Here is a 27341-nt window from a genome sequence, read left to right as displayed (position 1 = left end):
AACAGTCAGCTAGATTGAATTTATTCCACTGGCGTTTGGACGCAATATTACGTCTCTGATCGTAAAGGGGTTAACCTACATCTAGAGCCGCATTTAGAGGTGTCCGACAGGTGCGGTCGCAACAGGCCCCCGTGCTTTGGGAGGCCACCCGCACTCACGGTAAATTATTGGAGGCTTTCACCAGTTAAATTATTTCTTGCATTAATCCTTAATGTTCATTATACAAATACAAATACAAGTACAACGCCACAACAGACAAAATGCCCAACGAGGTGGCTGATAAAAAGATGCCCATAAAAATATGGTCGTCATATATTTCAAAAATACAGCAACCCAATTAAAAATGCAATTAACACAAATTATAAACAATATATACACATGATAAAATATTATACAATGCCCATAAAGAATACTTATGGTTGTCTTATTCTAAGAATGGATAGCTTCTCGATTTACCCCAACATGTTTATCGTATTTCTTTTTAAACGTGCCAATTGTGTTACAATTTACTACCTCCGGGGGTAAGCTATTCCATTTATTAACAACCCTATTAGAGAAAAATTCCCTGCGACACCATAACCTTGTATTGTCCCTCACCAATCGATACTGGTGTCCCCTTGTAAAAGCAGTCGATTGGCGATGTACTAAAAGTTCATGGTCCATCCTATCCATCCCATTGAAAATTTTGAACACTTCGATCATATCTCCTCGACACCTGCGTTCATCCAATGTAAACATATTCAAAAAATGAAGTCTCTCTTCATAACTCAAGCCCTGTGTGCCAATAAGGACACGCGTAGCTCTTCTCTGCACCCCTTCAACCAATTCTATGTCCCTCTGTAGGTATGGTCTCCAAAACCTTACAGCATACTCCAGTCCAGGACGAACTAAGCCTCGAAAAAGCGAAAGAATGACTTTAGGAGAACGCGAAGAGACCTTTTTGAAAATGAGACCAAACATTCTATTCGCTTTTTTGACCACCGCTGAACAATGTTCAGAAAACTTAAGTCGCTCGTCAATGAGAATTCCCAAGTCGGTGACCCTAGTTGCATCCGGGATAGTGACACCATTCAACTCGTAAGAGAACCGTGGGTTGTTCGAACCAAAATGAGCGACCATGCACTTATCTACGATAAACGTCATGCTCCATTCATTTGCCCATGCTGCAATCTTGTTTAAGTTGGTCTGGAGCAACTCCCTATCGCTTTCATTCCCGATTACCCCCATTAGCTTCACATCATCTGCGAATTTGCTAGTAATCCCATCGATACCCTGATCGAGTTTATCGATAAAAAGTGAAAAAAGTATGGGGCCAAGGACACTTCCCTGAGGAACTCCACTTGTGACGTTTGTCCAACCAAAGAATTCCCCGTTCACCATAACTCGTTGCGACCTATCTCTTAACCACGATTCTATCCAATTCAGTAAGTTGCCCCCTATTCCAATTTCGTGTAAACGCTTCAAGAGTTTGCCATGTTGGACCCGATCCAATGCCTTCTGGAAATCAAGGTAAACAACGTCGACATTTTTGCTCTTACCCAAAGCCTTAGTCACGTGATCATAGAAGCAAAGGAGGTTAGTTACACATGACTTCCCCTTCCTGAACCCATGCTGATTATCCGACAATACATTATTCTCGTCTATCCACTTCACAAACTGCCTTTTGATGATAATTTCCAAAATTTTCGAGAGGGAGCTCGTCAAACTCACTGGCCGATAATTTGACACCACTTCTCTACTACCCTTCTTAAATATCGGAACAACGTTAGCCAGTTTCCAATCTCTCGGGACGATACCCTCAGCAACACTACTCCTGTATATCTGTGCGACTGGCCCCAACAATTCATTAGCACCTTCCCTGAGAACCCTGGGATAGATATCATCTGGTCCTGGTGCTTTGCTTGCACATACATTTCTTAGAAGATTTAGGACCTCCACGTCTTCTACTTGAATATCGTTGAGGGTTTTATTACCCCATGCAACACCCGTATATCAAATATCATTATCTCCATTAAAAACCGACGCGAAAAAGTCATTGAAAGCACTACACATGCCTACATTGCTCTCTACCCTAGAGCCTCCTATCGAGAGGGGACCAACCGTCCCCTTACATCCATTATTGACGTATCGGAAAAATGATTTTGGGTCAGAGCCAATGTTATCTGCCAACCTAGATTCAACTTCCTTTTTACTATCCCTTATCGCTTTCTTCAACAGTCTTCTTTTATCAGTAAACAATGATAGGTCACCTCGTCCACTTTTATACTCTCTGAATGCTCTTTTCTTTTCAAGATAAAGGTTCCGCACGCTATCCGTGAACCATAGAGGGTGGGATGTACAAACACGCTTTTTTCGAACAAAGGGTATGACGTCGTGCAAAACAGAGGACAGCTTCGTACTAAATTCTTCCCATTGACTTACCACCCCTACTGATTCCAACCGGTCTTTGAAAACTTCCGCTAACCTTCTTCTCAAAACATCAAAGTTAGTTCTCCGAAAACAAGGAACCAGTCTTTTGTTATCACCCTTACCCGAGGAAAAGTTACAGTGAAATCTGACCATACGATGATCACTGGAAGAAAACTCTTCCCCCACGGAAACATGTTCAACTAGATCCTCAGAACTAGTAAGAACTAAATCCAAAATAGCAGTACCCCTAGTGGCTTCTGATACATGCTGATACAAAAAATTTTCGAGCACCAACTAAAGAAAGTCTCTTTCATACTGATTTCCAGATGAAAGGTTCTCCCAATCAATACCTGGGTAATTGAAATCGCCTAGTATGAGAACCCTCTTTCGCTTACACATGTAGGAAATTTCATCATGCAATTTGGCGATGTAGTTTTGATCCCTATTCGGTGGATTGCAACAAACCCCAACAATAAGTTTATGACGTCTTTTGTTCTCAAGTTCAACCCATATGGTTTCAATATCACTTCTCTGCACGTTACACTCTCTAGCCTTCAAACAAGATTTCACGTATATCAACACTCCACCCCCTTTCCTATCAGATCTATTTTTCAAAAAAGTATCGTATCCTGAGATGTGTAAGAAAGATTCATCCCCATCGTTTGCCCAAGATTCTGTAATGGCTATAAGATCCAGGCCCTCCACAACTATCATAGTTTCTAAAAAATCTTTCTTATTACCCAAGCTCCTGGCATTTATTAACACACATTTTAATTTGCCCGGTGATTTAGTGTCAATCGAGAAGCCATCCAAGTCAGAGGTGGGTAATTCCCCGTCAGTACTGTTGTGATTATCATTAACTAACCCGCATTCCCGACTACGTGGTCTGGGAGTAAAAAACCTGACCTAAGACTATCGTAAACCTCCCAGACTCCTTTCTTATTTAGATGGATCCCATCCGAATTCCCACATTAATTCTGGAATTTTTTTATAGTGTTTAATTGTGAATTTTCATCAATTGTGGAATTATTAATTTTATTAATTCTTAATTTTCTCATCATTGTTTCCTTCACTGATGCTGTAACTATACGTCCTTTTCAAAAAATTAGAGCACCCAGAAATTTATGACAGCAGTTCATGCAATGCTCTAGCTGGAAAGCCCAAACTAAGGATATGGTTGTAGTTTGTATTTTCATCTTCTAAGAGGTTTTTTTTGAGCATATCGGCGGGAAATTTGCATAAAGTACGTAGAATGAATGTTTCTTGAAGTGTCAAATGTCTAATTATTTCAAAAAATTAGAACGCCCCGAAAGTTGTTTCAAAAAATCAGAACATCTGACAATCCTTTAAGCTGTTTTTAAAAAATTTTCCTGATCCGCATTATAATTTTCACATTTGTAATAGTGAAACCTCAAATTCTGTGCCACGATTTTTAAGAATTTTTTCCGAACTGCTTTCCCCCCCCCCCACACCTTCCCCCAGTAAGAAAATTTACTCTTCTCGTTGCTTTTATTTCCCTCAATATGATACAAAAACATCTGCCATGCGTTGTGGCTTTCTAAGAAAATAAATACTTTTTTTTTGTGGGGGGGGGGGGTCTTTTTGTATAATTTATATACTGAGTGTTTCTTTCCCGCTCCTCCTCCTTATTCAACGTTTAACAAGAGCTGACTCCACCCACTGCAGTTGATTGGTTGGAGTGGGACGGAAAACATATTTTTATTGTAAAAACAGCTTCACTGCGTTTTTAGGAGACGAAATATCTCGGGGAGACAGAAATAAAGCAGATCAAACTTGACGAGATATCTCGGGATAGCCGTTGAAAGGGTTAAAATGGATTATGACGAATGTTTTCATGCAAATTTACATCAACTTGATCTAGTTCGTGATTTATGCCTTTCTTCATTCTGTATGTAAACCCAGAATCGTTCAGTATTCGCAATACGGATAGCGAAACGGGACGTTTCTGCAAACAGAAAATTACATGTGTATTTGCATGGACAGTATGGAAAAACACGTACTGATATGGTACGAATACATTATACTGTGGCCATCATTGGCCTTGGCCATGGATTTTATGCATCAAGACATTGAATTATTGTGTCTCCGGCACAGATCTGGATCGGACCTGCCCCGTGAATCCTATCGTCGCTATTTTAGAGCCAATAGCAGCTGGTTTGCAATTGATTGACTTCTTTTTTTTTAACACGACTCCACAATCACTTGATAGGATTAGCATCAGGTGCAATCATCAGATATCATGAAACTACCGATGTATCGATTATTTTTGATAGACATCCCCAAATTCTTGATCCAATCTGCGTTTCCCATCTTTAAACGAAGACTTCAGCTGCTGGAACTAAAAAATAGAGACCAATGAATCAGAAGGCTCCTCTGGTTGGAGGTATACACACATCAGGCTCTGTACCTTTTGATTCCAGAAGTTTGGTGGTTTGTATGGAGGTGGAAATTTCATTTGCCATCAAGATTTTGCCTATGTGAATAGCTGCAGCATCGATATAGCTTCTTAGAGGTAGTCAAAATCTTGATGTCAAAACAACATTTTTGGTGCGCCGAAATTTTTTCTACGCATCTGGCCCCGCGTCTGCTGAGGGCGGCCCTGCCTACAATCGAACTTACACGGCACACTAAAATTGAGATTTATTGAAACAAGTACAGCTCAATGATTTAATTATTAACATATTAAAATTTAGTGAAATTAAACGTTTTGTATGTAATTAAAAGATAATTGAAATCCCGGAAACAAAGTGAGATTAGACAACTAAAATAATTTAGTTATCTAAGCTAGAAGCTTTTTTATACAGGGTGGGCAAAAAGTCCGTAGAAACTTTAAAAATTCATAAAGACCGGAAAAGTAACCGAAATGAAAAAAGGTTTGCAGGATTAGCATCGCTAGGTCAAGGGATTTTTTTAAAAACAGGCAAAAAAACTCAAAACGGCCGATAGATGGCGCTGACGTACACAAGTCAAAGAAAAGATACGCAAATAACGAACACAGAATGCCTCAAAATCGTTTATTAAAGCAGTATGTATCCCACATGACCGCCGCCACAGGGGATAACACATTGCAGGAGAGTCACAAATCCAGCAATGGCAGAGTGCAGCAGGTGCACATACGCGGTTTACAACGGTGAACTGATTGTGAATTAGGAGCTCAAGTTCTTATAACCGTCTCATTTGCATATTTCCACCGAAGTCACTCGTATCAGCGCCACCTATCGCTGTTTTGCTTTTTCCTGTTTTAAAAAATCCCGTAACCTAGCGATGCTAACCGTTTTTTATTTCGGTTATTTTTCCGCTTTTTATTAGTTTTTAAAGTTTCTACGGACTTTTTGCCCACCCTGTACGAAGTCCAATCTTAGATGTGCATAGTCTTAAGTTTTCTTCTAAGTATCCCAGTGTTGATTGGTTTTTATTATTACATAGTGCGAATCCATAGGCGAAAAGTTATTGGAAATGGGGGGGGGGGTCTAAAACCCAACATCTCTGTAGATATTATAGAGAAGGTGGCAAGTATTAAGGTTCGGGCTCACGGGCTGGATACAAATTAACGCAACGTCTATGTGCAAGTGTGAAGTTAAGGACGAACAAATACTATGCAGTGAAATCTCGCAATAGCGATTCTCGATGTAACGATAAATCCCTCCACGGCCGCAACTAGAGGGGAGTCGTAAATCTGGTGCGCGGGCGCCGAGTAGTAGAGCGAAGAGCCATGTGCTACATGGAGGAAGTAAGTGGGTGATATCAAGGCAGTTGATTTTTTGCAGACAAATACGATACACATAAGAGAAAGAAAGGCATTATTTTTATAAAATATCGGAAAAATGCGTATAAATTTCGTTTATGTGTGTGTAATACATATGCACTCTATGGATATTATATGTATGTGTATGAAGAAAAAAACTTTTTTTTGCTATTTCAGATACAACGATGTATGAATATGATAAAAATAACTATCGTAATAAATACAGTAAAACCTCGTTAAGTCGTCACTCCGGTTAAGTCATTTTTCTTCAGGCGCTTCCAGCTCTCATAGACAACAATGTTATTAAACCCTCGTTTACTCGTCGCTAATTTCGGTTAATTCGTCACCATGAAAATGTTTGAGAAAGAGGAACAGATTATTTTTATGGCTCCCATTAAAAAAAGAGCTTGTTAACAACATTGCCATATGCTTAAAAGACACCATAAAATCCTATATACCCAAACGGAACAGTTTAAGTGACGAAAGCTACGCTGGGGAAGTTCATTTGCCAACTAAGGTTTTTGGAACGTTGGGGGACTGTTCAAGCTAGATCTCATTTCTGCATCGACTCTACTGGAGAAACTGCAAGACACCCAGGCTGTATCGCAAGAAGCAACGTAAGCACTTCGCCCCCCTCCCGGGGGGGGGGGGGACCAGGGCATCTCCGGCAAAACCAAAATTTATTGATACGTCAAATATTACATACAGTGCAAGGAAATCAAACATTATGCAAATCGAAGAACCAAATTAATCAAATTAAAGTCAAAGTGCAACGCGGCTACGGATAATAAATTATCATAGAAAGCATGGACTCTACTAATTTGGGGTTTGAAATTTAAACAAAATATCTTTGTTGAAAAAAATCAGACATTCTTTCCCAAGTTTAGGTCTTCTGTGTACTTTTAACTGCCCAGGGCCCCTCCACCAAGTCAAAAGTGTTCGAGATTACTTTGTAGTTGTATCATAAACTACTGATGAAGAATTAAAGCCTAAAATTAAATTTGATGTAAATGTAAAATTAATGTGCAATAGAGAGTTCTGTTATGAAGAAAAGCTACCTATTCTAACAGTTGCTCTGTTAGTCTAAATTTAAAAATTGCTAGTATAAATCAAAGTGCACAGTACATTTTACCACAATAATTTAAGTAATAAGAGATAAACCCTCTCAATAATTGCTATTATTTTTCTTTTGCAATCTGTAAATTTTATTAATATTGTTATTTTGATTCATACTTTAATAAATGTCATATTACTTTAAATTTATAGGATTTTCATAACATTGCACATTGAAACTGGCAGCACTCCGCTTAAGCCGTCATAATTTTTCGATAACTTGAGGTGACGACTTATCGAGGTTTTACTGTATATTATAATTTGTTATTAAGAATATGTATGACTTTCATAGTGTATATGTATTTCAAAAAATTACCATCATGCATATACAAAAAAAACCACCCGATAGAGATCTTTTACATTCATATTTGGATTCAGCACCACAAAATTAGTATAAAAAACTTATTTCACTCGTGTTAGAAAAGTAAAAAATTGTTGACCAGTGTAATTATAGGTTCGTTTTTGATAAAATAGTAAAGTGGCGTCTAATCAGCACAAAGCTCTACGTTCTTTTGTCTTCATGATGTCAGTGTCAGCCGGTAATTACCGGCTGTCATCATGGAAACGAAACTCTGAACGGTAATTATAATTACCATTCAGAGTGCTCTTGAGTCTACTGTTTGACGTTTGTTGAGGAAACAAATGTATTACAAGTCTAATGATGATCTAGAACAGGGCTGGACAAATCACAAAAAAAATCTGGGTGCCACAAAAAATGTTTAGGCACTAAAAAAAGTTTTACACGAAAAAAAGGTCCAAAATGATGCTTCTTTTGGCATTTTCAGGGCATAGTGACCCTCTTTCATGTGGGCAAATGTGCTGCTCTCAGCCTGCACACAATTTAGTAACTACACAAAAGTTTTAGGTGCCAATACCAATTTTTTAGTCGCCATGGCAATCTGGCGCCTGGGATTTGTCAAGCCCTGGTCTAAAATAGATGAAATTCTGATTTCCCATACAAGAGGCTAAGCTTCATAATAAAAAATTTCCGCCAACGAAGAATTTAAAAATAATTTGATTTCATACGTGGGCAAACACTAAGGAAGATAAAACTCTCTCTTTCTCTCTAACAGTCTCACTGATTATAAATTCGAGGCTGTCGTGCCTGTCTCAGGTAGTTAGTACTCGCAGGATCTGCAGCGTCCGGTTTACTATTTTCCCGTAATCTGGTCGGGGGTGCATCAAACTGATAATCATCAATTACGAAAATTAAAACCGAGACAAACAGACTTCCAGGATGCACTTTTCGCGACAACGCATTTATTAGCAAAATATAGTGTCCTGTGAAACAAGCACATATGGTCATCCACACAAAAAAATGTGAAACTCCCCCCCCCCTTTCCCTCGTTTTTCGAATATCTCAGTGACTATTGCACTTAAAAACGTGGAATTTTTTTGGTTGGCATCAGGAGAGACAAGGCAAGAATTTTCTAATTGAGTTTTTAAGCACAGGGTGTCGGTATTAAAAAAAATTGCTTTATTTTAATAACTATACAACCCCTTGCAATATGACTGATGTAGTTTAGTTCCACACGCTATTTCGATACATTTTCTAACTGGAAATATGTCTTTAGGATCAACAGTTCAGCAGTGAATTTTTGGTAAGTGCTGGTAGCTATGCACCCTGTATAAATCGACTGTTAAGAAACACTGATCGGAATAATGGCTAATTTATTAAATTTTCCATCAAAGTAAATTTTTCACTGAAATATGACTCAATAATACAAGACACATTACACCCAATAAAAAACAAATTTATATTTGGCAGTCACTGAATTTTGAACATGACATAATATAATTGAAATTTCAACTTATAGAAGCATTCCTTTTGCTTTTTCTCAACAGTAAAATGTGGATAGAGTATATAAAAATCTTTGATTAAGAGATGAGTATTTTCAGAATCAACTCAATTCATCAGTAGAGCAACAACATGGGAAAAAAACTTATGCGACTCAATATATTCACATTTTAAAAATAAAATCAAAAGTCATGGAATTAATAGTTCCAATAAATACATAATAAATACGCGATAACCTAGTAAAAAGTAAAAAAGGAAATTGTCATGGGTAAAAAGATTATTATCAACAATAATTTGTCATGCAAAAGTTCAATAATAAACATTTGAATTCGAAACTTTGAACGACTATAAAATTCATCAATACTCATATTTCTAGTAAACACCTATTTTTTTTTCAGTTTTGTGACACCACTAATAATCATATTTTCATCATCTCACAATCTGCTCCTTAGATAGTGGGGAGAGGGGCTGTAAAACAACAGTAAGTCATTGTATGGCAACAGAGCTGTCCTTAAAGATCTGCAACAGGGGCACCAGGCCCTGCACTCATGGTAATAAAAATGAAAATGTATATCAGCTTGGTTTTTTTTTTTTTTAGTAAAGTAAAAACATGTGTATGAGCTGTTGATTATAAAAACTAATATTAAGGAAATATTTATCTCACGACTCCACCCATCCGAAAAGACATATTTGGGGAGAGGCGGGTGCATTCGATCAGGGCCATATATATCAAGGGCTGTCTCATGAGGCGCTATGGTCAGTACCAGCTGACGCCATGCATGACATCATTCCCTACAGAATCGAGTGCGTCCGCTTTCCTACCTTGTTCATTATGGTAGTTTGCACAATTGCTTTCCTGCCCATTTTACTGAACTCTTTCCAAAATTATATTTTTGATTGTTTTTATTGGTATTTGTATATTTATTGGCTCTTGTTTCATTTAAACATTTAAAACAGGAAGTTTTACATTTGTGTTTATGAGGTAACTTCCACTAAGAATATTTTTCTTGAATCCATTTTGGTTGAATTACGTGCATCAACTTTTACTGGGTTGATTGAAAGCCAACATGAGACAGATAATTTCAATTATTTCCAATAATTTTTAATTACCTTTTCATTTGAATTAGGTGTAGCTTTTTAAAAGCCTTGGATTTTATTACCGATGCAACTGCAACATAAAAACATGGGAAGCAAATATAAGCATACTTACAGTTTACTCGATTGATCCTCTTACATTTGGACACTCATATTTTGCAAGTCTCTGGGTCTTTAGGAAAAGTATGATAAGTGACTCGAATCCCATATTTCTTTGTTTTGCGAGAACTGTTCTTGCATGTTGCAATTGCACAAGAACTTATATTTGTTTATCACAGATTTATACAAGAATCACAAAAAAATATGAAAAGCGCATACCAGTGACACTAAAACGCCATGAACAAGAGATCACTACTTAAAAAACAGTAAAATAAGCAACTAAAATTTAAAATCATCCTCTTCAATACAGTATATTTTGTAAGCTGATGTCATCTGTGAGAAAAAAAGTAGCAGGATCATGATGTCACACAGCAGCTCTGAGACCATGCCCACTGAGCCAAGGCAGCAAGCGCAACATCAAAGAGATGAAACAGGCCTTACTATATAGCCCTGGCGTTTGATACACTAAGTTGTAAATTTATCATGAGAAGGGGGGGTTTCTTCCAAGGGGTGCAAGCATGCGCAAAAATTGATGTTTGCCCCGGGTAACTGAATGCGCTTTAGTTTCTAGTTGTGGACCAAACAGACCAAGAGCCCCGAATCAAATATGGGGCTAAAAAATTATTGAAGGCTTTCATCAATTATGAAATTATTTTTCATTAAAAAATTCTGGAATTTTTTCCATTAAATTTTCATATTTTAATTTTTTTAACAATTATGAATTTTTATTATATGTAATTCTAGGATTATTTCTTTTTATTGATTCTGAATCTTAAATTTCAAATTTTCTTTCATTATAAATATTCATCAGATATAAAATTTTCATTAATTTTTGTGTTCATTAAAAACTTGTTTTCAATTTTTACACTTTTCTTTTAATCACACTTTTAACTTGTGTATATTCTGTTTTTATGTATGGGTGTGTCGATTCCCCTCCCCTTAAAAAATACATAGCATCTGTGTTTTAAATGGAGCTTCAAGCATTTTTGGGGGCCCTGAAATTTTCGAAATGCCCAGGCCCTAACTTCGTTCTAGCAAAAGGTCCTACATCTGGTAAATGCAGCCCTGTATGGCAAAAGGAATTTTGTACAAGCAAGAAAGAAAGTCCTCTCCCTCTCTCTTTACCCATATTTTTCTCCTTCAAGGTAGAGAAGAGACTATAAAAAAAAGAAGAAAATACCTTGAATGATATTGGGACATGAAAAGCACAGCAGTCATACGTGATATGGGCAAAAATATTAACATCGTTTTTCTAGATTTCGAAAACCATTTCCATCCTGTCCCAAAAAATGTAACTTTTGACATGTTAGCAGGAAATCAGAATAGGAAACAGTTTGTTGAACGGGATGGATTTCAATAAGTTATGTCCAACTGAGAATCTTCTGACTGGGCAGATGTCAGAAGTATTCTTCCGAAAGAAGTGTCTGAAATCCAATAATATTTCCACTTTTTGAAAAATTCAATCGAGGTCTCAAAGAGATCATCAGCAAACTTACAAATGATGTGAAATTAATAGGTGTAATTAGAACATTGCTAGACAAACTTGAATTTGATCTCAATATTTTTTCAATGTTACAAATAACAGTAATTATCTTTACTATAACTCATGTTTTTTGCTGTGTTTCACAAGGACATGCATATTTGAATGATAAATCATTGATAATTGTTATTTTGTCAATATGACTTAATAGATTTTTTTACACTTTTGGCATTGACGATGATATAGTTCGAAATTGAAATCATAGGAACATCAAGATTAGCATCTTATAAATATTATACATATTCTACAACCATAGTAGAATTATTAGAGACCTCTCCCGCATTAGAAAATAGCATACATTATTAAGCAACACGCAAACAACTGAACAGAGTAAGTTGATCAACACAGTGTTGATTTTTTTTTTAAAAGAATATATATAAATAGAAATATATACATATATATAATAACTGTGAAGTCACAAGAATTTTTCGTTTAACAGTAAATTTACAAGAAAAGGGGACTCAATGATGTTCATCTGCATAACCCTGAAGCATAGGCACGCAAAGAGTTTGGCCTGCCATTCATAAATTTTAACCAACCCATAAAACAACTTTTAAAAAAAATTTCATTATTTTAAGATATGTGGTGCAGTTTACGCAACTGAACACACAGTAAAACCCCTCTTTTGCAGACAAATAATAATTTCCAAGGAGAAACCCTATTTAACACTAGAACTACTGAGCGATCATTCGGACTGCTTTTCAAACTTTGATAGTCATTTTGCAACACTATATCAAAATTTGAGAATTTCCCTTCGTGACTTTTCCCAATTCGTCAAAGGGAATCTTTTGGAGTGAAAACAAAACTTTCAAGTCATTCTGTCGATTTTTTAAAAACTACGATCTAGAACTACCGAGCGTGTCATTTTGACCACAGTTGAACATTTTGTTGCTTTTTTAACAAGATTTCAAATACAAATACAACGCCACAACAGGCAAAATGCCCAACGAGGTGGCTGAGAAAAAGATGCCCATAAAAATATGGATGTAAATACACTACAAATGTATTTTTTAGGAAATAAAATTATGCATCCTCTCTTCTAAGACCAGGGTATAGAAGCGTTCGTGTTTCGTTACATTTCAGGCATAAGCAAACATACAGCATGTTTAAAAAAAAAAGATAGACTAATCCAGGGGTCTTCAATGCATGGCCCTCAGAGCTTTTAGATCATGCCTGCGGATCATTTTCAGAAAATGGTTAAATACACTAAAAAATGATTAATTATAACATTAATGAAAAAAATAATTTTGGAATTTATGAAAGAATTAACTCTAGAATAAAAAAATTTAGAAATTTTCAAAACAAATAATCTCAAAATTAGTGAAAAAATAATTTATTAATCAAAGAGAGAGAAATAATTTCATCTCTCACTTCTGATAGAAACTATTTCACAATGAATAAAAGAATAATTGCATAATTATTGAAATAAATAATTACCAAAATAAATAATTAAAGGTGATTTCAGATTAAAATTAATCTCAGAATCAGTGAACAAAATTATTTTAGAACTAATCAAAATTGATAATTAATAAAAGAAATAATTTCAGAATAAATAAAAGTCCAACAATTTTTGTCCCTGTTAAACTCGGGGCCCCATTGACCCCTTTAAGATGGCACTAAATTACCGTATATACTCGTGTATAAGCCGAGTTTTTTTGTGGAAAAATTTGTTCCTCAAGTTGGGGGGTCGGCTTATACTCGGGTCAGTTTTTGATGAGAAAATATCGACCCCCTCGATCAGTAGTCATTTTTGTAGCAGTGTTCGAGAAACAGGCATTATTGGTATGGGATATGTTCCAACCCCACAGAATCGACAATGTCAAAGCCGAGGCAAAGAAATCGAAAACATCATTGGCGTTGATACCAGGTGGGCTAACGTCGATTGTACAGCCTTTAGAGATGTGAGCATCAACAAGCCTTTATTTGAAGACCATTTGAGGCATTTGTGGATCGAATGTGGATGAGTTCCGATGATTAAGAAACTACAAAAAGTGGTGCCTTGAAGAAACCTGACATTGGCCTAGTGTGCCAATGGGTTTACATGAGGCCTGGAATTCTGTTTCCGCCTAAATTATCATCCGATCCTTCAAAAAGTGTTGCATCAGCAATGCGATGGACGGAACTGAAGATATCCTCTTTGAAAGTGGCAATGGCGATGACAGCCCAGATGAGGATGAAAACGAAGATGCCGCACCCCCTATGATGAACTGATGGATTACGATGAGCTTGGAGACTCAGAAGAAATGGATTAAAAAGTTTGAATCATTTTCTATTGTAAATTTCCGCAAGCTATTTATTTTGCATGAAAATATAAGAATTTTTTTTCTCTAAAATATGCTTGAATTTTTTCGGGTCGGCTTATACACGAGTATATACGGTATATAAGTTTATAGCCCCTGGACAGTTTCAACTTGGCTCGCCATGTGTGAAAGGTTGAAGACCCCTAGTCTTATCTCTAAAAGGCGGGAAAATCCACTGAAATTATCGTAAACATTTATTATTAAAACTGTGTTTGTTCTAAAACGTGAATCATTTTCAAGGCTTCAATAAGAACCCTTTTTTATGGTCACTCCTCTTTTACGGTCAAATTTTTTTGCACTGCTGTTGTTCACAAAAAAGGGGTTTTAGTGTAATATGTATAAAAATTAATGATAAGTACAGAGAAGACCTCTAAACACTAATCACAACATGGATGTCCAGTTTGATATATTGTCAGTATTGTCATTCATCTTTACAGCATGCCATTTAGTTTTACAGCACACTATCTAATGCAGGGGAGTACAGTATTTTAAATTTTTTGCCCTAATTTTACGGCACCTATCTCCAACCCGTTTCCCACATGCATCATAATACGTATTGAAACACCCAAGAGTGTTCAATGTTTGTGTGAGCTTGATTTTTTTTAACTAGTGAGGTATTTATCTACAACCCAATTTACCAGCCTCCCATTATAAACATTAGCATTACACTGATTTGAGTTGCCTCACAGAGTGCTCTTTGATCAAAGTCAAAGACCCCCCCCCCCCCTTCTAAAACAATCCTACTATTACTTAATTACTTACAATTAAATTCTATGCTTTGATTTTACCATAAACTTTCTTGAAAAAAGAAATTTACAGTATAAAAAAATTATTTGTCAACATTCTAGCACATGTTAAGACGTTTTTTGGTATATATTTTACATAACACATATACGGTAGTTTTTATTGGCACAAAAGATTATCAAATACTGAATGTTTGATAGCATAGCATGAAAAAGAGAAGAACAGTGGAATTTCAGTTAATGAGTAATTCAAATAAAGAGTAAAAATTTGAACAAGTTTTGACTCGATTAACCAGTGAAATTTTGTTTTGTTTGCTCAGTTTCACATGATTATAACTGAACTGATGGTTCTTCCCTTTTACCAACACCCATACTGTGGGATTGTGGATAATCTTCTCCCATGCAGATCCCAGTCAGCATACCAAATGACAAAAAAAACTCTTAGGACTAGGCCGAACACATAGTGAGGCGACCACAACGTACAGGAGTGCATAATAGAGACGAAAACAATTTTTTTGTTCTACACCTCACATACTTGAGCAATGAGACAAAGAAGAGAAAGAAGCTGCTTAACGAGGTGCCTGACTTGAAAAATCCAGTTTGTTTTCACCTCGATCTGCCAATTTCCGCTATCTACAAATTGGCCTGTATCTCTTTTTTCTTTCCCTCTTCTGCGAAGGTATCATCATCATCACGCCCTAGCATTTCAGAACACCTGCAGTCATTTTCTCTATCCCCCTCCTCTTTTATAGTGTGCAGACATCTCTTCCTCCACCCCTATGCATTTTTTTCTTTCTAGTTTGTATTCTTGGAATTTGTATCTCTTCGCTTCATTATAACTGCCCCCTTAGAGTTTTGGAAAACCATTTCCACATCACACACTGCTTCAAGATTATCTATAAAGCCAAAAAGGATGTCACCATATTTCACCCTCAATTCTGATTGAAGAAAACTTGGCTGATTGCATTATTGAACATGATTTTGAGTGTTTATCTCATGAACAATAGCCACCAGTTATCAGAGATTGTGTCCTCGGAAGTCTGTGGAACTGAAGTTGCATGAGGACAACTAGTGGGGGAACATGGCTAGGAATTGAACAAGTACTAACTGGTGGATCTCTGTTGAGTGCAACAGCAAAAGCTTATCGATGGGATCTCATCTGAGGAGGAGAAAGGAGGAATATCCTCATTTCAAATGAGATTAGAGATATGTGTAACAAGTGGGAATCCATCCAAAGTTTTGTAGAAATAACCACCCAAATAAGGCTGTAGCACTGTGAACAATGAATCTGTTCAATGACACAATGTAATTTCCCTATTTCCAAAAAATTCTCAAAAGGAGGCAAACGCAAGTGTCATTGGACAAGTGTGAAGTCACCAAAAGAAAAATATTGCAGTGAGCCATCATTTGATAGTGAGTAATTATTGATGAAATCCCATTTTTATCATTTATTTTCATATGTATGAATAATTATAAAATGAATCATCTGAGTTTACATTATGTCCTATAGGAAAGTTTGATTTGATATAAAGTATTTCGGTTAACGAGCACGTTCACAGAACAAATTATGTTCATAAACCGAAATTCCACTGTAATTTAACTAAGAGGACAATAAGGTTTTTTGTGGCCAATGTTTTATGGAGAAGTTTTTGGGCTGAATGGGCCGTCTAGGTTTTATTACTCAACTTTACAGAGCACTTTTTAGAGCTTTCACTCCATATATTGAGCAAATAAACCCATTTGTGATAACAATCATTTTTTTTCAAAAAACATTTGCAGCACATATGTTTTTTCGTTAAGCTGTACTCAAATGAGTAGAGTGGGTATAAATTAGCAAGCAGCAGAATGAAGCAAATAAAAAAAATCAAGTAACTGTCTATCACACCAACATGGGTGCATTATAACCTCAACCATTGATAACCCCAATAGTTAATGAACCATGATAAAAAAAAAAAAAAACAATCCTTACACGACAGCTCTTCTAAAGTCAAACTGACTAATAAATACTGACTGAAATCTAAGGAAAAATTGCAATATCTCTGTCATTTCTTGATGATGATGGCAGCTCCTAATTTTAAATAAACATCAAAGAAATATATATACACTAGTTCCCTGTACAGCCCAAAAAAACCTCTTCATTTTTAAATCACATTGTCACAAAGCTATCAAAAATATCTCAAAAAGTATTCAAAATTTTTATATTTAAAAAAAAATGTATACACACAAAGTTGGCAGCATCAGGGAAAAACCACAGGAGTTGAGCAAATAATTGTTTAGGAATCAATAATACAGTAATTTCCTGCCTGTAATCCATAGTGGTAGCATGCAATTTGAATATGCAACTTTTGCTGTTTTGAGGGAAAAGAAGTTGTCATTCTATAATCAGCAATGGCATATAATCACACAAACTAATTTCTAGTAGCTATCTGTATTACGGAGGAACCTCGTGATAATAGATACCATAGGGGCAAAAAAAATTTGTCACTAACAGAGCATGTCCATAAATGTATAGTGAAATACAATTGAGCCCGGATATAATAAAGTTGCACAACACCATAAAAAACATTTACAATACCTGATATTTGTTGCAACTGATACACGATAGGTAGGGTGGAATCCACTTAAAGTAGTGTTTGCCACCTATGGTCTGCAAACTAGAGGTGGTCCACAAAGATAAGACAGGTGGTCTTCGGAAAGACTTAGAAATCTATACATATATAATTTATTTTCTGTCTGAGTGTGTGTACGTTTCTCATTACAAATCTACAATTTTACATCAATCATCACCAAATTTTGTATATATACCAAATAGGGCCCAGATTGAATGATAAGCTCATAGGTGGAGATATACTTGAAAGTCTGGGGGGTCAGATGATTGCTGGGGAGGAGGGATGATGATGATGACGTCAATTCATATATATATATACATATACATTAGATCAGTCTGCTTCGCCTTTGATGCTGCCTACCCCACCCACCCCCCCCCCTCTCCGCCAATAGATAGGCTACTTTAAAAGATGGTCAGAGAGGTGGGCAGATGTTTGAAATGTGCGAAAAATCGTCGGACAACATTGGTTTCTGGACGTCAACAATCACTTTTGGAATGGTTACCGTGGTTCCCTAACAATGTTTTTCAGACATGAATATATGCCTTTACAATGGTTTGTCACTTCTTTGATGCTGCCAGTATATATAATAGTTCATTCCTTTATAATGGTTTGCCACTTTTTCAATCATTCCAGTAATTGAAGAAAATCTGGACAGTGCTGGGTACGTATAGCTAGTGAATTATAATTAAAATGAAAATTAGACAAGTTGTCAATAACAATGTGTGCCTGTTCAGTGCTTTAAAACGGTTTTCCATTAGCCTACTCTGGATAGTCTTGGGGTTCATAAAACTGAAAAATGATGACATAAACGAAACTGCAGTTACCTCTTAATTTCCGAAAATGAACAGAACCGACGGGAGAGATTGCCACCTAGTTATAAATGTATGGCACTGACAGAACAGATGCCCATTGCCTTCCTTGAACATTAGAGCAATACTTCTCATTCAGACTTTGTTTCTGAAAAATAACTTATTATTTTATGGATCTTGCTTCCTGAAAAATGTTCTATTCTTGCCAAAACTACTTGGTTACATCTGATATTCATAAACATAGCACAATTCCTTTTAAGCAATATTATATTTTTAACATTATTTTGATATTACAGGTTCCCTAAGATGGGAAAGAAATTGAAAACTGATTCTTCATAAAAATTTTGTTATAAGCAAGCTCCACAGTGCAATGAAACCCTACTCCACTGGGCTTCAAAAGTGTCTCTTAACTAAAGGGATCTGCTAACAAGGAGTGTCTGTTATGAGAGGTTCCACTGTAATACTAATGAATTCCTAAGAAATAGAAAGGGTGTTGGTCAAGTTTTTTTTTCTCTCTAAATGTTGATCCTTCTATTTACAGTAATATGCCATCTGATGTCTTGGAAAAGAATACATTATTTTAATGGATTTTTAATATAGTAGAACCCCAATTGTCCGAGCCTTGACTAACTAAGTTTCTAGTTATCCGAGGTATTTTTCATAAACTCATTTTAAAAATTAGGTTCAGTAAAATGGTATGCTATATGCCTAGCATCATGACAAACTTGTTCATAGAATGAGAGAGCTCCATGAGTTATAGACTGCATTTCCCCCAAATAGGCGATATCACCCTTTAGGAGGGCAATGAAATGAATCTAGGGGTGGTAGAAACTACAGATGCAGGAGGTCGATTAGAGGAATAAGTTGTTATGAACAAATACACAAATTGAATGCTAGTGTCATCAATCTGACATGCTGACGTCATTGAGACATCCTAATCCTTTATATATATATAGTGAAGATCTTCCTGTGCTGAAACACACTTCAGTTCTGCCTTTGTTCTGTTCAATACCAGGGCACTGGTCATGAAGTAATGTCTGTTTAACTTTAATTGTTCTTAATGTTTTGCATCGTGTTATACAAATGTCAATAAATTAATGTTTTAGCTGCTACACAATTCTTTCTCTTCACAAATAAGTTCAAATTACTCTTGACTGGACAAACATCTTAAACCTATTCCTCATGAGCACTGTGGTGCTCCCTGAAGCATTTAAGAGTGCTAACAATAACAAAAGACATATAAACACTCTTTGTAAAAGTAATCTGAATAATCTACAAAATGAAATATTATAAGCCACATGTTGCAGTATTCCATGTAATTTTAAAGTATATTCATTTGTCATTGTCTAAAAAATTACAATTAAAAATAACCTTTTTGTAAGTAATTTCTGCAATTAGCGTGCCTCTTTATTTCGTTTAATGCCAAAATTCTGTAAGGTCTAAATTATCAAATGTTTTACTTATATGATTTAGGACTGGTCCATATTAGCTCAGATAACCAGGGTCCTACTGTGTGTTTATTTTGATTCCAACCTCAGGAAGAAGAAAAACTGGATAAGCTGCATCAAGAAATTCAGATGTTTGTTGTTGTTATTGTTGTTGCAATTTGCGGATTGCAAGCAGGAAATAAAAAAAAATATGATTTAAATGTTTTATGGTAATATAAAAAAAATTATGGTTTCAATTACTTCAACATATAGTTTGTACATACATAAGAATATAATTCTGCAAACCCACACACCACAAGAAATTGTAAAAAATACAACGCAAACTGTAACAAGAATGTCAGACAAAAAATTTCATGGAATGGCTCATATACATATATATATAGTAACATGTGACGCAACAATATTTATGTATCGATAACAGAATCAATTTACACATATTTTCCCCATTAATTTCCAAGAGACGTACTTGTGTGAAGCTCTATTGCTGATGTGTCTGCAAAAGAGAAAATACTGAGAATCTAATATTCATAATGGACAATAACTATAAGCATTGATGATGCATACAATACAGTAAAACCTCAATTATCCGAACCTTACCTATTTAATCTGGAACTCTGTTAACTAGCACCGTTTTTTTTTTAAAGATGATTTTGTCCTTAATGTTGAAGAAATTGTCGCCAACATTTGAAATTACACATTTGATTGAAATTAATATGTTAACACTAGAACGACGGAAGATGTCATTTTGATTGATAAGCTACTTTGACATGCCATTATGTTCGAAGGGTTTAACTCAGGTTATTGAAATTTGATGACTTTTCTAATCTCTTTAGTGCAGTGTTTCCCGAAGTGGGCGATGGAATGGTCCAAGGAGGCAATAGAACCTACTGATTTAACATTGGATCCTGTGGGTTTACTTGAGTTGGGGGGCGATGAGAGGAAAAAATTTCTGATGAAGGGGGCGATGGAACAAAAAGTTTGGGAGACTATGCCTTAGTTCTTTTGAATTTCTGAAATGCAGTTATAGTAAGCTGTCCCGCCCCTGGAGGCATACGGCATTTCTGTGGTTCAAGTTGCGAGACCAATCCATCCAATGCGAGGACATTTTAACTGGTATTATGAGGGGCAATTACTATTATTAAAGATTAAGTTATCTGAGCTTCAGAGTTTAATGCAAAGCTATAAAATTTCAGTGGAAAAAATGTTCACTGTATTTACAATGTAATTCCTGAAGTATAAAATGTTCTAAGTTTCTCAGTTGAGTGGTAAAACAAGTTTTACCTAGAACAACGGTGTAACATACCCATAGACCCCTGGTGGAAAGAGTCCTACACTAGTCATTTTTTATATACAAGTTGTCAAATATATGTTTCTTACCTTTTTTACACACGTTTATAAGTAGTTATATTTTCACTATCCATACTACTACTAAACCACACATGCATCTCGTCCATATTCCTTTGTGGAACTTCTAACGAATTGGTACATGTTGGAATGTGCGTGTACATGTACTGAATCTAACTAAATGTTTGTTTCTGTGTAATGCTTGTTATGTGTAGTGCTGCCATCTGCCATCAATTTTTTCAACTATGAGTGAAGTGTAATGATTGAATAATTATATCATTGTAGGTCTGTTTTCTCTGTGGCAAGACTTTTTAATGGGGAAATCGGCTTGCATTTGCGCCTCAAAGTTGGGAACCATAGAAAACCAACCCTATCGTTGCCACAATGGTGGTCGTGTAAGACTATGAAGTGGGCGACCCTGATCACATTGCCATTTTAATTGTTGTTGTTGTTGTTGGCACTTAACAGTGCCAAAGTTTCTACAAAATCCAATGTCATTGTTTTGTTATGCAAATTTGTTTTGCTATTTTTCAATTGACCATGTTTTCATATGCATTTTCTGAGATGGTCGGTGCCTGGAGTTGGATCATGCCACACTTCCCTTTTAAGGAGTAAATACCCGGAGATGTGGTGATTGTATCACATTCGTACGCAGCTCAACTATTAAAGCAAGTATGCTCTCCTGATCAGCTCATGGTGAGTCGCCCATCTATCCGTCCGGCAGAGAGTATCCCGTTAAAATAACTACTACAATCTGCATGTCGCCAGCTGGTTCAGGAAAGTCACATCTTCTCATGATCTTTGTGATATGCCACTAGTCACGCACTACCTTTTCTGATGCGGATTGTCATCTGCTATCTCGCTTGGTGTTGAGCGTTGCCCTAATTCTCCTTGTAAGGCCTATGGCTTTTTCGTCATGCCTTTCTGCTATGGATGGCAAAATGGCTGCTATAGAAATATTGCACTAATATGATAGCTAAACATGCTGAAATGGATGCTCCTCTACTGGTGTTTGCATTTTTTCAGTACTTGTTTTGTACCATTTAGAAGGCACTTTTGAAGAGGCTCATTGTTGTATGTTATCTGTATCATTTAGCATTTCTATAGATCTTTATGCTTGTTCTTGTGTTGCATTTGCTGGAACAATGTCACATTAAGAAAAACATCTTTTCTCAAGATTTTATCCCTGGTCCCTACAAGGGCAGGGCTGACAAGGCTCTAGCCTAGGACGATTCTTGTCACTTTTATTTCTTCACAGTATAAATTAAAAACATGGAGGAGCCCAACAAAGATCCCAGCCTTGGAGGCCCTGTTGCACTTCACTCATAGTTCAAAAGACAGATAATATATGGCAATACTATAGAAAGCATTACATAGAAACAAACTACACATTATAGGTTCACAACACGTACACTTCAAGATGTACCAATTTGTTAGAAGTTCCACAGAGGGAAATGGACTAGGTGCATGTGCAGTTTAGCAGTACTAGGTGGACCCTGTGGAGAACCATAACTTTACCACATATCACTCTTTCGACTGAGAAAACAAATAATGCCTTCACCCTCACTCTCGAGCTACTACCCTCTTTTTGCTTAAAATTCGTTAATTTACTCTTCAACTGATGAGAGCATCAAAAATGATTAAAAATTGCTGCCATGTTAAAAACCATGATTCTCATTCATTCAGTAAATGATGAAAATTCTGGGGGAAAAATACTGAAATTCTTACTGCTAATTTTGAAATCATGATGTCAAACCCCATATTTGAAGAAACAGAAAAATTAAAAATTCATTTGCATTGATACAGACTTTGTTAGTGATGTTAGAATATTCATCGTTGTTACCAAAACACACAAAACCTCCACCGAATTACAACAATGAACTCATCTCATTAAAGGTTGGTGGCGAATGACTAAATCACTTTTACTATATACAGTTGGTAAGCAGAGCAAATCTAGGTCTTGAGTACACCCTGCACACACAAAAGTGAAATCATGGACAAAGGAAATTTCTGTCAGAAATGATGAAATTTTATCATTCTCCTAATGAGTGCAATTGATGTTATCGACAAAATGAATTCATTCAGTGCCCAATACGATCGCCATCAAAAAGCTGTCTGATGTATGTACTTTACAATGGTCAGAATTTTGTGGTTATTCAGAATTCTTTATTCTGCACACGCAATCTCTTCGCAAATTGCTCGACAATATTATATTTCAAACCTTGTCAATGAACTATCAAGTGAAAATTAAGTAACAAATTACAAGAGCTCAAAGAATAGCAATCAAAATCCTTATCGACGTATCAAAATCAACAACATGTTATCATACAATAAGCCATTTTGTCTCAAATTCCAAAAAAAAAACTTTGAATGAAAAGGTGTTTATCACAAAAATATGACAAAAAAACTGAATATATTTTGAAAAATTTCTGTGATAAAAATCATTTAGGTTGAATTTTTCTTCATTGTAGTCACAATGACCCCTATCTATCATTCTAGTTAGTTCGAAATTGCCCCAACCCATTTAACATAATTTCCCAATTCAAATAATGCGTGTTTTGCTGTGCATCAAATCAAGTGTCAAGTTTCCAGGCTGTTTGAACTAGAACTCAAATCTAAACATGTGTTACAATAACCCTCATAAAAATTCCCCTTCAACACTGGAAGAAATTGTGTTTAAAGAGATGGTGAAAAACATATTTCTTACCATAATTGTGCATGCCAATATCCTCATAATTCCTCCTTACTCGAAGGAGGGCTTTCCACAAATGAGATCAAATCAGTCACTGTACGTGGCCTATTGTAATCTGCTACAAACTTTCCTTTCCTGAGAGAGAATAATAACAACCACAGCATAGAAGAAAGATACAATAATGTTTTCACCTTGAATCACATGTTACATGAACTACATACAGTTAATCCTCAAAAATATGGTGGTCAATTTTCAAACATCATTTGCATGTGTTTTTACCACAGAATAATTGAATAGTATTGGCTAGCAAAATTTTACATCAGCGTATATTGATTCAGTATGTTTTTTAGCATGTAAAAATTATAAGATTCGTTGAGTCCTTATTTTGCCCATGCAGATGCCCTACAGGTGTTGAGGAAAATTTTAATTAATTGCCATTTTTATTTGTTAAACCATTACGATAATGACTTTTTAGATGAGTCATCTCATTTTTTTTAAACAAAGTGTTGGTGAGGATTTTGTTGTTTTTCCCCAAAAAAAAGGAAAATATTAAAGCAATTCCTATGCAAGTGTGCACCGATATCATACTTATATTTACACATCCTGGAGAAATGAATGCACAAAGATTTTCTGATTTCTGGTCCGAAGTGGTAATTCAAGCTTTAGATCTCCCCCCCCCCCCCCTAAAAATAAAGTGTTTATGAATTTTGTGTCTTTATGAGAGAGGAATGAAATACAGCCTCTTATCTGATGTTTTGTTCTCGACGAGCATTCTCAAGGATTAAACATGAAAATCTCTCTCTGCTCTTAATGTAAAAACTATTATAGTGTGAAGCAACCATGACTTCCAACTGACCTTTCACCATTTCTTCTCTCTCCAATTCTGGCATTAAAGCCCAGCATTACTATTTTGATATGATGGTTTCCTTTACTATGCATCTTGTTTAATCTATATATATAAAAACGAATATGTCTGTCTGTTAGTTCTTTATGCATTACTACGCCATTCATCCAATCGCCATGAAACTTTGGGTACACACGTTGTTGAGTACACTCCCGCGAAAGTTTCTAACATAGTTTTTTTTTTAAAAAACTTTTTTTTTCCTTTCCTTCATTTCCTTGAATTTCCTTTCTTCTGAGATCGCAGCAACGCGCGATGGGTAATCCAATCGCCATGAAACTTTGGGAAGTTGTTGAGTACACTCCTGCGGTTTCTGGCATCTTTTTTTTTTTTAAATTTTTTTCCCTTTCTTTATTTTCTTGAATTTCCTTTCTTTCGAAATCGCAGCAACGGGTAAGCTAGTTCTTCATAAAAGTCTTCTACTTCTTCCTCAGAATAGCTTGTTGTTGGTGCATAGACCTTTATAATCTGTATCCGGAATCTGCTTGGTATTAGCATAACCAACATTGGAACTGTATCAGATGTACTATCTAACTCAATGATGTGGAAATCATGGTTACAGCGTACAAAACGACAGAGGAAACAGACTCATCGAATTTGCAGAGAGCAAACAGCTATACATCATGAATTCGTTTTTTAAGAAAAAACCCCAAAGTGGACCTGGAGAAGCCCAACTGGAACAACAAGTGAGATTGACTACATCCTATCTAATAAGAAGCATATGATCCAAGACTGCAGTGTTCTCAACAAATTCAATACAATAAGTGATCATCGATTAGTGAGATGTAGAATATAATGCTTAACACTAGAATGGAAAAGAGCAAAACTTATAAAAAAACAAAAACTGTCATTGATATGGCAAAGCTTCAAGAACATTCTTCTAAAGTCATTCTTCCGCTTTTTCGAGGCTTAGTTCGTCCTAGACTGGAGTATGCTGTAAGGTTTTGGAGACCATACCTACAGCGGGACATAGACTTGGTTGAAGGGGTGCAGAGAAGAGTTACACGTGTCCGTATTGGCACACAGGGCTTGAGTTATGAAGAGAGACTTCATTTTTTGAATATGTTTACATTGGATGAACGTAGGTGTTGAGGAGATATGATCGAAGTGGTCAAAATTTTCAATGGGATGGATAGGATGGACCATGAACTTTCAGTACACCGCCAATCGACTGCTTTTACAAGGGGACACCAGTATCGATTGGTGAGGGACAATGCAAGGTTATGGTGTCGCAGGGAATTTTTCTCTAATAGAGTTGTTAATAAATGGAATAGCTTACCCCCGGAGGTAGTATATTGTAACACAATTGACGTGTTTAAAAAGAAATATGATAAACTTGTTGGGGTAAATCCGGAAGCTCTATCCATACTTAGAATAAGACAATCATAAGTATTCTTTATGGGCATTGTATAATATTTTATTATGTGCATATATTGTTTATAATTTTTGTTAATTGCATTTTTAATTGGGTTGCTGCATTTTTGAAATATATGACATCCATATTTTTATGGGCATCTTTTTCTCAGCTACCTTGTTGGGCATTTTGCCTGTTGTGGCGTTGTATTTGTATAACACTGATATAAATTCCAGTTAGAGATGAAGAACCGATATGATTTATATAACACCACTGAAGATGGACAAGATATCACCACAATGAACAGAACTTTAACCCCTACCCTACAAGACATAGCAAAAGAAGTCGCTGGAGAAAAAGAAATAAAACCAGTGAAGAAAATAACAGAGGAAACAAAAAAACTTATGAAATACTGGAGAGAGTTTCAGATTAAGAAGAATGACCTTAAATCAAAAGTGGAAAATGCAGAACTTTGTAAGACAGTACTAAAGCAGATTACAGAAGATGTCAGGAAGTTTAATTGCAATATTTTAAAGAAAGCACTAGAAGATACTAGGAACTTAAAATCAGCAAAACAAAAATTGTGTGTTGAAAGAAAGGAAATTTTTGTACTAAAAAGGAAAGATGGAACCATCACAAAAGATAGAAATGAAATTATTGGTACTGTTGAGGAATTTTATAATTCTCTATACAAACATGAAGAACAAGATTAGGACAGAAGGGAGCAGGGAAAAAATAAAATGGATTAGAATTTGTACAAGTAGCACCTGTGCTGAAAGAAAAAGTCCATAAGGCTGTAAGATGTATGAAAAAAAGGAAATGCCCAGGTGAAGATGGGATTTCAATAGATATTATTAAAGAAGCAGGAGAAGAATTTGCCAGTATGCTAGCTGCTTTGTTCACAAAATTGGATGTGCCTGAACATTGGAATAATGCAATGATGGTCCTTCTTTACAAAAAAGGGTGAAAAAGAGGATATCAAGAGTTATCGACCAATCAGTCTCTTATCAGTAATTTATAAAATATTCACCAAACTGCTGACATATAAGCTTGAATCCAAATTGGATGAAGCTCAACCAAAAGAACACGCAGGATTTTGAAGTGGATTTAGTACAATGGATCACATCCAAACAATCAGGGAACTTATAGAGAGACACAAGGAATACAAATTACCGTTGTGTATGGCCTTCATTGATTTTGAGAAAGTGTTTGACTCTGTCTTCACATCTGCTGTTGTTAAAGCTCTAGATGTAACTTGGATAGAGAAGACTTACATTAATATCATCAAGAAAATATATGACAAAGCAACTGAAACGATTCA

General features: G+C 35.9%; 1 protein-coding gene across 1 annotated transcript in view; it reads right to left on the bottom strand.

Moving 5' to 3' along the window:
• Nucleotides 1–18792: 18792 nt before the first annotated feature.
• LOC149086300 (protein disulfide-isomerase A5) overlaps nt 18793–27341 on the bottom strand; it is a 68011-nt gene continuing 59462 nt past the window's right edge. The window contains exons 15-16 of the mRNA XM_089232325.1: nt 23781–23900; nt 18793–20222 (exon numbers count right to left, since the gene is read on the bottom strand). Of these exons, the coding sequence (XP_089088451.1) occupies nt 23804–23900 (97 nt within the window). The 3' untranslated portion in view covers nt 18793–20222; nt 23781–23803. The remainder of the gene's footprint in view (nt 20223–23780; nt 23901–27341) is intronic.

Source organism: Pholcus phalangioides, unplaced genomic scaffold (genome assembly GCF_987345545.1).
Source record: "Pholcus phalangioides strain wild (caught in Gottingen) unplaced genomic scaffold, Ppha-v1.0 ptg000005l_1, whole genome shotgun sequence".
Lineage (NCBI taxonomy): Eukaryota > Metazoa > Arthropoda > Arachnida > Araneae > Pholcidae > Pholcus > Pholcus phalangioides.
This window is presented reverse-complemented; position numbering and strand designations above follow the sequence as displayed.